The sequence below is a fragment of the Xenopus tropicalis genome, chromosome 5, assembly GCF_000004195.4.
Source record: "Xenopus tropicalis strain Nigerian chromosome 5, UCB_Xtro_10.0, whole genome shotgun sequence".
NCBI classification, from domain to species: Eukaryota; Metazoa; Chordata; class Amphibia; order Anura; family Pipidae; genus Xenopus; species Xenopus tropicalis.
In genome coordinates this window covers 28,267,266-28,284,191 of record NC_030681.2, presented here as the reverse complement: position 1 = coordinate 28,284,191, position 16,926 = coordinate 28,267,266, and the positions used below count along the sequence as shown (strand labels likewise).

At 38.8% G+C, this 16,926-nt stretch overlaps 1 protein-coding gene across 1 annotated transcript in view; it reads right to left on the bottom strand.

The window, feature by feature from the left end:
- The window catches only part of macrod2 (MACRO domain containing 2), a 1,296,131-nt gene that overhangs the window by 1,236,304 nt on the left and 42,901 nt on the right, over window positions 1-16,926 (bottom strand). Inside the window, exon 3 of the mRNA XM_004914719.4 lies at window positions 15,302-15,406. Within this exon, the coding sequence (XP_004914776.1) occupies window positions 15,302-15,406 (105 nt within the window). The remainder of the gene's footprint in view (window positions 1-15,301; window positions 15,407-16,926) is intronic.

Sequence of the window (16,926 nt, the reverse complement as noted above, 5' to 3'; positions counted from 1 at the left end):
GAATTCTATGCTCATTTTGGCAGCCACCATAGCAACAATGATTGTGACTTTTTTTTACACATCAGGTAGTTTTTCCCTGTTATTGCAAGTTTCGCCTAGTATATGCTGGTATCCAGCCAGTGCTCAGCATTAAGAAAAATTGTATCTGTTCTTGTAAAACAGAACACTATTGATGGAAGGGAAAGACCTCAGCAAGCAATATTGAAGAGGGGATAAGTCAGACATGCAACACGCTCTCTGAAGGTGTCCCTATCATGCTCAAGATTAATGCCGCTCTATTCTAATAAATGGGACTCAAATGTTTCAAAACCCAGGGAGCTGTACATTAACTTGCATTAAAATAAAGAGCCTTTGAATGAGGAGAGAGGATGCGTTAATGGCACAAAGGAAAGTAATAGGCATGCATCAATTACTGTACCTTCCACTACCAAACATCAGAGGAGTTGAGCCTAGGCAAGTTTGCATTAGCTACAGATGTATTGGGAACAGAGTTCCTGCCACTCGCATAATTTAATATAAAATTGGCTTATTTTAAAAAATATAAAGCACTGGTAATTTAACAAGCAGATTATGATCTGAGCACCGCTCTCTGTATACTGTCTCTGCTACTGGACAAGTCACAGCAAACCAGACGCTTGGAAAGTGTGTAATTATTTCCCCAGGAATAAAAGCACTTTGCAACATTATGAAATGAATGAAAAATAATAATTATCAGGCTTCTGCAGGCAGGATTAATGCATTTTGCACTGCATGCTGCCAAACTAAGCTATAAGAGCCATAGTCTGTGTATGCTGGATTAGAAATGTGTCTCCCTCCCCCTTTATCAATATCAGCATTATTGTTCTCCCAGTTTAATTCATTAAGGTGTCTGGATCAAGTGGATTTTTGCTAAATGGGTCTGTATGTAGCTGTGAAGTTCCTAAAACTATTTGGGTGAAGACAGATGGGGCCACCATTTTTAAAAATCCATTTGCGGTAACTAATTGCAGCGGCACCAATTCCATACAGAAATGTACAACTCACCACAATGGAAATATGTGGTGTGAGCCAAACTGCTATTGTTCTTGCTGTGGCGATTGGTCGCCACAATCAGTTTTGTAAAAATTGCAGCGACTAATCGCCCCGTCTGTCTTCGCCCTTAGGCTTATGCCACACATTGCAATAACTGCAGGCTGATAATCTGCCCCTATGCTGGCATCAGCCGTACCCAGCACCTGGAGTCATAACGTCTGCCCAAGTGCGGACACACAGAGCAGACTTTGGCCCCGAAATGCATATTCATGCATTTCAGAGCCGAAATCCATTTTGTGTCCCTGCACCCAGCCCGACACATGGCTCCGGGTGCAGACACAGGATAGCACTGATTCAAGCATAGGTCAGAGTTTGCCTAGGCAGGGGTTTTATAATGATGTGTGAAGTTATTTAAGTATTTTTATGATGGTGTGGTGCAGAAGTTTAGGATTTTAAATTTATTATGGGTGGCTTTTTGCCAATCCTGGTAAAGCGCCAACTTTGGCAAGGATTTCACCTTGCCTCAATGCTTAAACAACATTGGACAGTTCTATTAAAAGGGTAACCAAGGAAGTATCTCAGAAGTCTTCACAGTATAGCTAAAAACAATTGTTTTGCTTACGGGAACCATTAGGGAATATCACCCTAAATGAATCAAAGGAAACCATAGGAGTCAATTTTCAGCCTCAGATGAATGGTACTTGTTCTGAACTTGGAACATATATATACAAAAATAAAGCAAAAATACCTACGTGCCATAGCTCCAGATATGTAGCCATGCAGTAACAGAAAAGACACTAAGAAATGTAGTGCAATATTTTACTAGCAGATATGTAACGCTTACAAAATACTGCAAATTGGTATTTGGGGCTGGCAATATAAATCCCAATAAGAAAAAAAAAAGCAATCCAGTTATCCATTATTCTTCACATAAGGCAAGCCCAGAGTTTGTACTGTAAACATGAACAAACATGAAAAATGGAACTGTTTTCAGAAAATATCTGCAGTCTCCAGCTTTGCACTCAATCAAACTGACAATCACGGCTGACACGCAGACGCTGCTGCTGCTAAACCCATCCTCTTTAATGGAGCCGGAGTGAGTTCAGGGGCGGGTTTGGCATAGGATTATTGCCTTTTTGTCACAGTCTCTGTGAACCTCGGCAGGAAGCCCATCCAACCCCAGCAATTTCCCAGCCTGCGCTATTTATTCAAGTCAATCCCCATAGCTAAGCTCTGCTTTCCTGCATGGACAATTGTCACGACTTGAGATTTTTCAGGAAATTGTACTTTGCATGCTCCGTACAGCCTCTCCGAATGTGTAATCCCTGAATACCAGATATATCAGAACTGGTTCATTAGCAACTGTCAGTGTAAAATAGCTACTACCTTCAGCTATTACACTTTATATGCTTTCCTTATTCTGATGGGCTTGCTTATTTATCATGGGCTAATATACAGTCACATTCCAAAGAAGCACTTGTAGCCTATAGCTTTTGGCAGGGAGAAAGATTAAATATGTGCAATTAATCAGCATATTCATAATACCTGGCTCCATTTGCATGTGACAAGATTTAATATATAAATCTTCTATGTGTAAAAAATGACTCTGTAAAAGGTATGATGTTTTAGTACAACATCTGTCATTTAGACAGCTAAGAAGATGGAAGCAAACCGAGTGAAATTAAAAGAGACATGTATAGGGAGAGTACCAAGTTTGTGCATCCTAGGGGCAGGGGCTGTAAGAAGATGTTCACTTGTTAACTTTTGAAATGCTGTAGAAAAAGGGCCATGGGCGCAGAGTAGGTAACCAAAGGCCTGTGCCTTTTTATAATAAAAATTATAAAAAGCTCACAATATGACACTTGCATCTAACTCCCCCAGTGAACAGTCCAGTTTTTAACCAGATGGCAACCCAATGGCTAATACAGCCTTGGATGGGTGTCTGGGTTACCTGCTTATGTCCCAGTTTTTGACAGACAAAGCTCTGGCTTTACACCAAGTCACCTGCATAAGGTGCCCACCACCCACTCTACCCCCCTCCCTAATGTACTTGGCATTGGGCTCCAAACAGATATAAAATGCGGTCTGTTCCTCCAGGGCCCAGCAAAGTTACTGAAGGAGGGGGAAACTGAACTGAACTGAGCATAGACCATCCAATACTTCTGTCAATGAGAGGTGGCAGAGCGAGGCCAAGTGGTATTGCTTTTGCCCAAAAGTATAAAATGATACATTTCTAAACAAATAAGTCAACAAACATAAGGGTACTTGATTTGATAGGGGGCATAATGGATTGTTAGCAAGGGTGTTTTGGGTTTGATTCCAGCCTAGGAACCATTAGCTAAAGTCTCCTCGGGCTTGTGTCGGTTTCCTTTGGTTACCTCCCACACGCTATATGCAGGGTCACTGGCTTCTGATTAAATTGGTGTTTGTGAATGTAATAGGGTCTTAAAGCAGAACTAAAGCCTAACTAAAAGAGTAGGGCAGAAATGGTATACATTATGTTTTGGTCTTCTGTACAAGCCCAAGGCAACCACAGGCCTTTAGCAGTGAAGTTCATTCAACTAACCCAGTGTATGGTCATTTTTAGTTGTGCTTCCCCCACCAATCACAATTACCAACAAGCAAACGAAAGTTATAGAGACCTTGTGTAGTTCTGTCACACAGTGAAAAGGTTTGCAGCCATCAAAAATGCTACAAGGAGTTAAAGTTAATGAGGTACAATGAGCAGCATATTATTTATCACTTTAATAAGAAGCAAACAATTTGAAGTGTAATTAATAACAAAAACTGAAAAATAAATATAATTAGAGCTGAAAAATGCTAAAATGGTTTTCTTCCCTACAACCAGAAACTCAGAATGACTACAGGGTTAAACAACAACACATTTACAAGTTGCCTGGACTAAACAGCTAATCTGAGTCAGTGACAACTGTAATTAGCAGTTATTGAAGAATTAAAAATAATCAACAGAGCAATCTGAAAAGGTTTTCTGGAAATGTCTTCGATTTGGCTCATAAGAGACAGGGATAACCACTCTGAAATATCAGAATTGCATACAATATCAGTTAATTGCACTTCCAATACACTATTAGGCACAAACACGGCCATTTTATACCTCTTGCTAACAAGTTTTGCCGTGTATTTATGTGGGAAATAACATCAGTTTTAATGTAGAACTTTACCCTTCACACCAAGCCTTGGCCGCAGCATATGGCAATTTTGCTGCCTTTCTTTATGATCTAATACACAGTCTTTAGGGTCGAAGTTAAGAGCAACACCAATTCGGCAAGGGGGAATGTAGCAAAGTCTATGTTTATTTAATAAGCCCACAAATTATTTTGTAGGGTTACAGTACACAGGGCATTTAGAAAAAGGGAAGGGATATTTCGGAGCAGTAACCATGGGCGGTAAGATTCCAGTTACAATCAGTGGGAAGCAATGCCGAGACATTGCAGACATTTTGCTTGCGCATTCACATCATATGGTTAAAGTAATACTGGCAGGCTTTGACGATCATAGAAAATGGGTTACTATCAATAACTGAGTGCTCTGTGATTTGTCATTTGTATGTATTTGTTGGGCGTTGCTACTGAGGTGCGCAAGTCACTAAAGAATTAGACCTGTGAGTTAAGATAGACTGAGGGAGGCTTGCAGGCCCGGACTGGCAATCTGTAGATTCTGGCAAATACCAGAGGGGCTACTTGATGCCATAGACAGTCACTATTTATTGGGCCCATGGGGCTTTTTGGGCCTCTGTGTATTTGAAATGCCATGGCCTATTATGTGTCCCAGAGGCCTGGAGGCTTGCATACCATAAGCTGAAGTACAAATGTATATCCCATCAACCCCAGCTCTGCAGGTCTGACCTACACAGTTCAGTGTACTGGAAAGTAACACCTTCAAGTACTCCTACGATCTTGGAGTGATTCATATATATATTGGAAGATTAGCGTTACTAGGGTAGCTAGGTCACCCAGCATAGCCTTATTTGATGTAACAATACCTAGGTGTGGGTTCAGCTACTGGGCAGGTTTAAAGGAGAACGCCTGTCACATTAAATCAGTGGCTGAATCATATTATTCAAGGTCGGACTGCTATTATATTTGCTGTAAATCATTTGCTGTAGGTCATGGAAATCAGGAATCTGTGCTCTTATTGTGTCTTGGAAAATGGCCACTCTAGAGACTCTAGAAGTGTTGCAGTCCCCTATCTCCATACTGTCTCCACATCTTTTCTGTTCTGCTGCTTTTGTATAACTTGACCTTCTACTTCTATTAATGACCAATACATTTTATGCTTATGTCTCATTTCAAGATATTAGTAAATAACTTCAAAAAACTGAAGTTATTTAATGATTTATGTATTTTTGCTCATAACACCTGATATTCACGATGAGCAAATTTTTTTGCCAACCATGGATTTGCCATGAAATTCCACATTTTGTCATTGCCAATTTTTTTCGGGAAATTTCGCTAATTCCTTGGCAAAGCGAAACAGGACAGATGGGCTCATCACTACCATCTATCTGCAGTAATGCCTCCAAGTGCCAACCATGACTCCAAGAACCCTAAATACAGACAATGATCTTGGCTAACCTGGAAACCATGTTATAGGAACCCTAAATACAAACAATGATCTTGGCTAATCTGGAAAACCATGGTCCAGAAACCCTAAATACAGATCTTGGCTAACCTGGGCAAAGATAAATTATGCTAAGTTCAGCAATAAGAGATTTGCTTCATCTTGAAATATTATTAATTCATAGGTCAACAGAAGCAAATTATGTAGGTTGATAATTAAGCATGGTTTAATAATAAATGAAGTTTTTTTTATATTTCCCTATTTCCACTCAAGCCACTTGAGCAACTTCTAAATCTAGTCAGGAAATTATCATTTATCAAAGGTGTTTGTCTGTTTTTAAATATAGATTTACTTGGCCATGTCAAAAAGTAAGACCCCCCCCCTCAGTGAATTTAATTGCTAAGCTTCTTTTCAACAAGAATCCACAGGCATGCGGAGTCCAGGAGAGTGACATCTAATATTTTACCCTATTCCCAGGCATCAGTTGTTTGGACCCTTTTATAAACCACCAATGAAAACTTTTTTTCAGTGTAAATAAAATATATATCCCACTCAAGTTACCTTGTGCAATAGTAGAAATAGTACTTAACTCAAGAGCACCCTCTTCTGCCTAGACTTCCCAGATAAGGTCTTATGGGATAAAATAAAAAAAATTGTTTGGGATTGGGCATGCACAGTGGTGTAATAGGGTGGCAAGGCTCTCTGTTCATTTTTTACCCAGGTCAGTTTCCAATTTTCCTAAAACTTAGCAACTGGATAAACTGGGAATGTGCCTAATATATTGGCAACCTTTAAATACTCAGAAATGATTTAAGCAATCAAATTCACTTCTTTCCTATGTATGTTAGAACACTGTTCACACTAATGTAGTAAGTCTGGAAAAAGAATCAGGACTGAGTTAAATTTAACACAACGCTCTTAAGGCAGATGATCCAAATTGGGAAACTTCTGTTTTATGATTAGCAAATCTGAACTGCTCATTTTTTTTTTTTTTTTTGAAAGAGTGTTAACTAAATCTACCCATAAGTTCATGAACACATTTCTGACTTTTATACACATAAAACTAACTCAGCTTGTGTTGATGCATACCTTTGTACAGTCCGTACTGCTGGCAGCACAGCTTATGATCCTTACTCTTTAGAAGATGAATACACCAGGTATCTGAGCCTTGCCAATAACTATGCTGGTTTGAAGAATCCTGCTATGTGGATGGCTCTCTGTGAAGATGAAATTCTGACTATGGCTTTGATGTTTATTCAAGAGATTTTTTTGCCATGTAAACAGGTAATATTTGGAAGAATGCAGTGTTTACTGCAAATATATTTAGATGCCATAAATCAACTATGTACGATATAACTAAACTTATATTTATATTTCATGGCAAAGTTCTGCTAATCAGACTGCACATTATTCCTAATAGAGACTGTCATGACACCTGATTGGGAGTACTGACCTTGTTTAATACCTTAAGTCAAAGACTTGCACCTAAATTCTTAATTAAACCACTACTATTAATCCTTAAACCTCTGCAGGTAGGACCCAAAACCAATTTTCAATTTAATAGTAGTGTTTTCTACTGTATTTAATCTTATAGGTACAAGACCACTAAGGGCATTGAACACTAACACAGAATGGCCAGTCAGCATGGGTGCCTTTAGGTGTACCCCCCAATAACTAAACTTTTGTGGGTTCCATAATTTAGCATTTTACTCTCCTGATAATAAGCACTTACCCATCTTCTGTTAATAAATGCTGTAGACTGCAGGTCACCCAAAAATATTTATGGGAGGATCTAACAGACTTGGATCTTGGTAAAAGTTTCTCTTCTAGATTCATCCTTGCTATTCTCCATCTACCACAGTAGTGTCCCATTTGGAAATAAGAAACCTTCACTGGACTTTTCTATTAGCAAGTCTTTGAAAAGAAAGGAGCTGAAGGCAATATATTCCTCTTCCTCCATACTATTATGCCTTTACCCCCGTTTCTAAAATAATGCATTTATTATAGACAAGCAGGCCTGAGCAATCCAGTATTATTGGACACGCTTCTGAATTAATTTCCACTTTGAAAGCTACAAGATGAAAATCCTAACTGTGTGATAAATTAAGCTGCCAAATGAAATGGATTAGCGATCAGTGAAATTGCCTGATAGGCTGTCAGATCCGTTTCAGATTAGAATTCATTCTTTCCCCACCTGTTCATTAAAAGCCAAGTTCAAGGCAACGTCAGTGACTGATTGCACGTTAACAAGCTGTTTATATGGGGAGTGTTGCTGGCCCAGTCAACACGTCTATATTCACACATTTATTTAGGGCTAACGCCAATGTAATGTATTCTGCACGCATTCCCAATATGCAAAATAAACACCTCTGCCTCCCGAAGTTTCATTCCAAGAACGACAAAGAGAAGATACATCTTGAAAAATTAAAATTTTCTAAAGTCAATCAGATTGTGCTGCCAGCTTCCCGAAGATCGAAATGATAAAATTAAAAAAAATGTGATTTTGTTGAATTTAAAAGCATCAGCAGAATGTGCAGAAATGCTGCGAGCAGATGGCTACACTTGCAGGTTCTCCTATAAAGCGGAGTCAAGCGGCCATTAACCCCGTGAGCCAATGCTCTGAATATCTCCCTAGAGTTACTATCCCAACTCTTGTTTGGCAAGACAGACTATGCTTTAGATTAAAAATATATTTGGGCAGTGATTATTTGCCAGCCACCGTGTAGAGCATATGTATGCAAGTATGTAAGTAGCCAATGAAAAAATAGTAAAATGCTTAAAGGACTAGTACGATAAAACAATACAATTATTCATTTGAATAAATATATCAGTTTTTATTTAGTACAGTACATATTTTTTTTAAGCAAAAGTACTGATATTTTTATCGAGGTTATCAACAATGTTCAGCCATTATTTATCCATTTCCTAAGCTAAGCCTAGTCTGACTACAAAGATACAGACCTAATTCTCCACTTTGTATTAACATAACACAAATAAATGAAGGAGACCAACGTCAATTTTATGCAGGAAGGTTGGCTAGCATGTTCATCCCAGATCACTGTCCAAACATAACCCGTATTCTTATTAACAAAACCTTTTATTATAGGCACTGTACTTATAATTAGACCAGATATCGCCCATTGCAATTTGGTATCAAGGCAAAGACCCTATTATCACATGGGGAAGAGTGGGCAAGCAGCTTTCTGGTCCCAAGTGCTAAACACAATGGCACGTAGAACTGGGGGCAGATGTGACATCACAAGCCCGGGGTAAAGGAGCTATGCATCAAAACCAGGTAGGAGGAGGCATTGAGAAGGAAGGGGACAATAGTGCTACTAGATAAGTGCTCCCTGTAGTCACAGTGCACCTTCATTAGGTGGTCTGTTATGCTTAATGGAAGCTTAGACCAGGGCTGGCAAACTAAAGCCTAGAGCTCCAAGAGAGTTTTTTTTTGCTTCTTGCCTTCCCACGAGCTCCACAAACTTCCAATAACAAAATCATTTTAATGTCTTCTTGCCCCCAAACCAGAAGTACATTGGATAGTTATACAGCAAAGCCTTAGTTAATCAGCCTTCCTGACCTGCATCCAAACGTTCAGCAAAAGTATTATCAAATCTACTTTTGGATGCCAAATTTTAATTATAACTAGGGGAACATGTTGTGTAGATGTATATGGAGTCATTTCATTTCGTTTTGTTCCTGACCTTTCAGTACACATTAAATATTACGAATTGTTACCCTGCAGTTGAAAAATATGTGTTTGCTTCAGAAGCTCTAAAGCCATTTATATAAATATGCTACATTTTATTAAGGAATATTAATTTGGTTTTGCTGGGGTTTGGGTAGGCAGGTCAGAACTATTTATCACCAAAGGCTCTAGGGAAAACAGTAGACTTGGTAGGGGTCGGGAACACATTTGATATAATATGGCTGAACACAGCTTAGCTGCAATACAAAAAGATTTTCCTTCAAAGAAAAAAAAAGATAGAGGCATGTCAACTGAACTGAATACATTTCACTGTTTGTGTTATTGTCTGTAATGCTAAGGTGGCATCATCATGCTGTGGAGCTGATTTTCATCAGCCTGTACTGGATAGCTTGTTGAAATAGAAGGAATAATAAAGTTTGGGTAATACTTCATCTTTCAGCAGAACAATGATACTCAAAAAAGGTCCAAATATACCTTGTGTCTCAACCCTTTCTCCTTGTAGATTGCAAGCTCTTTTGGGCAGGGCTCTCTTCACCTCTTGTATCGGTTATTGATTGCTTTATATGTTACTCTGTATGTCCAATGTATGAAACCCACTTATTGTACAGCGCTGCGGAATATGTTGGCGCTTTATAAATAAATGTTAATAATAATAATAAATATAACTGGAGTGCATCATGGAACTCTATTCCCCCATTTTAACATTAGTGCAATGCATAGGGCTTTTACTGAACATATTTTCTGATTATTGTTTAACTAACTAATATGTTAAGTTTTCATTTCTTGCAATAAAAAGGGCAATTTTTGAAATTGAAACTAAAATTGTACTTCCTGATTCCTACGAGTACAATAAAAACAAATCAGCTATCAGTCTTACAAATGGTCATGATCAAGCAGCAAAATTGGCAGTGGAAGAATATCTGGTCCTGGCTCCCACTGTGCATGCTCCTGTTCAGGAATCACTAAAGTACTTTTCTTAACGACAAATCAAACAATGTCACCTTCTGAGTTTCTGTGCTAAAGGAAAATTAATATGCCATATCTTCTATATATGAGAAATAAATTCCATGAAAAGCTACAGGTATGGGGCATGTTACCCAGAATGTTCAAGACCTGAGGTTTTTCCGATAATGAGGCTTCTGTAATTTGGATCTCCATACCTTAAGTCTACTAAATAATCATTTAAACATTAAATAAACCCAATAGGATTGTTTTGCCTTCAATAAGCGGTTATATCTTAGATGGGCTCAAGTACAAGGTACTTTTTTTTTTGCAGAAAAAATATAAATTATTATTAAAAATGTATATTATTTGATTAAAATGGACTCTGTGGGAGATGGCCTTCCTGTAATTTGGAGCTTCTGGATAAGTGGTTTCCAGATAGTGGAACCCATATCTGTACTGAAAACCAAGAACACTGCAAATAGATGGAAATTATTATAGTTATTGGCTATGCTTCCGAGTAGTAACACACAACATTTTTGCATTTGTCAGTTTTCCTGCTTTCGACCGATCAGAATTAATTGCTAATTAGTTGCAATGGGTTACAAGCCTAGAGGCAAATGCCTTTCTAAAGGGTTGTTCACAGAATTCCCCATGAGATATCAGCAGGCAAAGGGAAATTAGGTAAAACTTAGGAATACCAAGAATTTTTTTTTGTAATGAAATTATACTACAGGTATGGGATCCGTTATCTGGAAACCCATTATCCAGGAAGCTCCGAATTAGTAGACTTAAGGTACGGAGATCCAAATTAAGTAAAGACCCCTTATCCGGAATACCCTTGGTCCTGAGCATTCTGGATAATGGGTCCTATGCCTGTACTACTTATTATTAATATTACTAATAATTTCAGGTATAGGACCCATTATCCAGAATGCTCGGGACCAAGGGTATTCCGGATAAGGGGTCTTTCCGCAATTTGAATCTTCATACCTTAAGTCTACTAAAAAATCATTTAACCATAAATTAAACCCAATAGGATTATTTTGCATCCAATAAGGATTCATTATATTTTAGTTGGGGTCAAATACAAAGCACTGTTTAATTTTTACAGAGAAAAAGGAAATCAATTTTAAAAATCTGAATTATTTGCTTATAATGGAGTCTATGGGAGACGGGCTTTCTGTAATTTGGAGCTTTCTGGATATCGGGTTTCCAGATAAGGGATCCCATACCTGTATATCAACTTTATTTATATCTCACTTTGTTTTTCTTTTTTTTTTTTTCTCCCTGCCCTTTCCCTTTAAATTGTATCAAAAAAATTCTCTAAATGTTCCGCTTCGATAACCCTTCTGAAGCAGGAAATACATTACTTAATTTAAATCTCAATTTGATACTGCCTGTTTTTATTTTTTTCCCCTATTTGCTATTAGAAAGGATGGGTATTTTTCATAGCGATGCTTGATGGAATGACTAAACCTATATTCCGCTGAAGTGTTGACAGAAGCATTTAATTCCTGCATACTAAAAAGGAAGCCTAGTGAATATTCCTGCATTGCAGCTCTCAATGACAAATAAACTGACAAACAGACTTATTAACTTAGCTCTCGCTCTTAGAATTAGAATAAAAGGGAGCAGGTGTAAAAGACAATAGAATTGAGGGAAAACAAAACAGATTATGCAGCTTAATCATTTACAGAGCTAAGAAATTACTTCTACATTTACTAGATGTTCTATCATTTTAGTAGAAGAAATAAAGCTGAGCACTATCTTCATTGTGTCGTCTGAGATATATGTGCCAGCATCTAGGAATAAATATAAATACTTATTATCTCCTGATTAGGCTCGGTCAGTGAATGTGCTCCCCCTGACTGGGAAATCTTTGTCTGTAGTTCCAGTTTCTGTGCTTTCCGTTTATTCCCTTTGCATATGGGACAGACTTCATCCATAACATCCCATACGTACAAGTCACACAAGTGGTTTCAGGTCTATCTCATAGTGACAGGCAGATGTTATTAAAGTCAATGGAATGAGTCAGGGACAGTATATGGGGCTTCAGCTGCAGTTCCCACAATTTCTCTGCAGTCAGTTGCACATACACCTTCTTTCATTAAAGGTATTTGCGTTAAAATGGCTCCCCACACTTCCCTATAGCTGCACTAAATACTGCTCATTCCTTTCTGCCTTATGTTCCAAACCTCCCCACTGGAAAAATGTGCTAACCAGGTCAAAAATGGCTTCCCTTTTTTCCAAATTAGGAAATCCAGACAGGACTCTCCTTGAATAATGTGGAAATCAGCCAATCAATGATCTCCGCATCATAGTCCCACTCCGAAACTGCCCACTAAATGTCACCACTCCTGCCCACTAATGCTATTTTTTGGTTCAGTGCTGCCCACTATATGTACATCATTGTGCACCCCCTAACTGGACTTTCAGACATGAAAAGGTAACAACCCTATTGTTCAACCTGCAGCCAACTGAAAAAAGCGATTAGTGACTATGGATTACTGCTTAGGTGCAAATTTGCCCAGTTTTGATAAGATACCTCCAGCTGAGGTTTTACCAGAAGTGCTGCTGAAATGAAAAGAAACCACTAAAAACAGAAAATTGATGTAAACAGCAAAAGTGCTCATAGAGTCATTCTGAACAGAAAGTCATTTTTTAAACCCCTTCTGTGCTTATTTATTATCATATATGCAAAATCCCTGGGTCCTAATCCAGCAGAGTGTGCCCCAGTGAGCAGTGTAAGTAATACAACTTCTTACTTAGAAACACATTTGTTCCTGCATTCATTTCTGTAGGGCATTAAAGTGCACTATAGACATATACAATCTGCAATCTACTGTACGCTATTACACTGTGAAATGTAATTTTTATTCTGATACAGTAGAGTTTTCATTTGGTTTCATTAATTTGTTATTGAAATCCATCACTTATTCAATAACACAGGGGACCCCACATTACTTTGTGTGCAGGATACAGCCCTCACCATGAGAAGATCACTGTACCACTCTGTCTTCATACTGCCAACAGGCGACGCTATGGTTTATAATATTAGTCACAGTCAAGAAGTTATTGGCCCCTTAGATAATCTGGATTAAAATGCTTCTTTCCAATAAAGATATATAATCCATTACAACAGCAAACCTTCAAATGTGGGATCATGGGTCATTTCTTACACATGATAAAAAAAAAACCAGAAACCTAATACATTATTGGCATGTTGAACAGAAAAGGACTAGTGAAGGATGTTCATTTCTAACGTGTTAGCATCTCTGCTTGTCAAATATGATAATGCTCTGTGGATACCATACAAATTTCCATTGATATGTGAAGTCAGCAAGCCAACAGCATGAGTATATGTGCTAATGATGTTACTGCTTTCACATATAAATACAGACTATCAGAAAATAAATGGTGTGTGCTCAGTTAAGCAGCAAGTAAAAATGGATACAGGCATATATACCCGTATAAACCCTGATGCACAACAGAATTTCTGCAAATTTATGCCTTCCGCTTGGGCTGTTCTGCCAGCCCAACTTATATGCAGCTGGAAATCCCAGATTTGGCAAGATTGTTTACTGTAATTAGCGTATTTAAATTAAGCGAAATGTGAAAAAAATAGGGAAAAAAATGTTTTTCATGCTTTGGGATGGGGGTCCCAGTTCCAGTAAAAGCAAACCTTAATGCTACAGAATATAATATAATCTTGACAATTCCATGACATGAGTCTGGTAGAGGCTTGCCTGCACAGACCCCTGACCTCAACTGATCCCTAATGCTAACCATGAAGCAACATCTGGCCTGAAATCGTCCAGATCTTGATCGAACAGGTTTAAAAATTTTGTTGGATCGGGGGCCCCATTGGCTCGTTAATGCGGTCCCTGAACGATGGACGCCTATACCGGTTGTTCTAATTCGATGGTTTGGCCCTGGGGCCGAATTAGCCCGATATCGCCCACCCGTAGGTGGGGATTGGCGACCTTGAGTATGGCCACCTTTAGACACAGTCACTGTGCTAGTGAGACAGAAAGGTCCCCATGAGTCTCCAGGGCAGGACTGTTATCTGTATTAGTGGCCGTTCTTTATTGCTAATTGATTTATTTTCGTAGTGGAACTCCCCTGAGATGTGCTCCTCAGTGCCCACTAGATGGAGGCACTGCACTGTAAATGCCACTTCCCTGTATCTTTCATGCAAAGAGACTTGGTCTACCTGATTGCTACAGAAACTGCGCCAAAGAGAAAGTGAGTGTGATCCAGTTCTACTTGAGTGTGCCAAGAAAGGGTTACATTTGTATATTTGAGTAAAATAGAGTAAAAATGTGAATACTCTCATATTACTTAAAATTCACAAACTGGAATCAGTTTGGCTGAGCATTACATATTTGTTTAAATACTATATAAATGCTGGCATTTGGCGCATCTCTAGTGCATATATGTTACCATATACTCTTCTGCGCTTTCACATACACACAGCAATTATTTCAATGCCGTTTACCTGAAAACAAATAGCTCTCCAGTGAACAACAAATCCGTGTTCCAAACATCACATTTCCAGCCACCTAATAAGGCAGCATACGTATGTATAAATTCAAAGAGGGTAGAATTATCTTCCCATAAGAATACAAGATCTGATTGCAGCCGCTAACCTCTATCAGCAGTTCAAACAGCATGGAGAAACCCAAAACACTAGCGAGCCATTAGGCTATTCATTGCACGAGATAAAGTACATTTGTGCGCAGGAATCAGACTGCCTTGGTTGCAGAGAAGAATCATGCATCATTAAACTAAAAAGGACAAAACCGTGCAATTACACAACTGGAGTAGAATGAATCAGAATCTTTGGAAGACTAAAAATAAAACCATTACAAAGTAAGCACACAAAGACATAAGAAGGGAATATCTTATAAATGCAGAGTTCAGACGCTCAAGAGAAAATGTTTTGAATGCAGACTTCCCGTTCTTAAGCTGAGATAATAGCGGCGTTAATGATTGTATCACAACGTCTTGCTTCAGAACGGTATGAAATAGAAATGGGCAGCGGGCATGACTCACCGGCATTTACTATGGCATCCACTTCCAGCTGGGTGATGTCCCCTTTGTAAAGTGACACTTTTTCACATAAGCTGTTCTTCACCTGAATTTCTTCTGAGCTTTCATCTGGAAAAAAAAAAGAAATATCAGTTCCTGCACCTTTATGTTTAAGTCACACTACTGTGTCACCGCATAAATATGGCCAAAGGCACTGGGACACTTTATTTGGCCTAAAATATCTGGAGAACCTTCCTTAAATTGCTTTTCCTCAGTTTCAAAACTAAATGATGTGTTCCAAACTGTCTCCAAACTATTTAACGTAAGCATGCACACAAGCTTAAAGGGCTTCTGTCATGGGAAAACATGTTTTTTACAAAACACATCAGTTAATAGCACTCCTCCAGCAGAATCCTGGATTAAATTTTGTTTTTCAAAATAGCAAACAGATTTTTTTATATTTAATTTTAAAATCTGACTTGGAGCTAGTCATATTCTTAGTTTCCCAGGTGCCCTTAGTCATGTTACTGTTCTCTGATAAACCTTCTCTCTTTGCTGCTGCACTATAAGTTAAGGTGGCCACACACGTGGCCATTTTGGATCTTTCGTGCGACCATCGGTCAGCCACTAACCTTCAGGGCTGAAACGGCAGATAAGGAGGTAGAAACAATAGGATTTCTACCTCCTTCTGCCGATTCAGCGCTGAAGGCAGATTTTGGTCAGGCGCCTTCTATGGCGCCCGATCAAAATCTTTTAACTGGCCCAATTGGCGAGTCGACCGATATCAGCAGCCTCCTGCGATATCAGTCGACTCGCCATACACGCACGAGGTTTCATACGATATTATCGGTGCGTGTATGCCCATCTTTAGAGTGATATCACCCCCCCCTCCCAGCAGCAGATAGCAGAACAATGGGAATGTAGCAAGATAACAGTTCCCTGACACCTGCATTGCTAAAAATGCCCCCCATGCCCCACCTAGTGGTAGACATGGAAATAGCATTCAATAGTAATAGTCCAAGTCTGGTTTAGCAAAGTCATGACTCCTTCACTTACACCGAGTTGTAGAAACAACGGCTTATCTGAAAGCAGTTGCATTGTTTAGTGCTGGCTCATTCTGAAAGCTCAGAATCAGGCACAATGACATGGGATGGCTGCCCAAACAGCAATATTACAACTAAAAGAAATCAATTTATTGGTTCAAGAATAACATTTGAAATGATAAAATTAATTATTTGCAATCTAGCAGAATAATTGCTACATAGGGTTGAAAAAAGACCAGAGTCCATCAAGTTCAACCCTTCCAAGTAAACCCAGCACACACAACCTATACTTACCAATCTATACTATCACATACATAAACTATATATACAAACAGTAATACTAACTGTAGATATTAGTAGCCTTGGATACTATGCTTGTTCAAGAATAGTAGTCTCGGAAAGTTTTTCATGTTTTGGGCTAGGGTCCCCCATTCCAGCAAAAGCAGGCCTTAATGGTACAGCATACAATTACACTCCAGGCAATTCTGTGTTATATTTTGTGGCAACAGCCTGGGGAAGGCTTTTTCCTGGTTTAGCATGATAAGACCCCATCCTCACAGCAAAGTTTGTACAGTCGGTTTGATAAGATGGGAGTGGAAGAACACA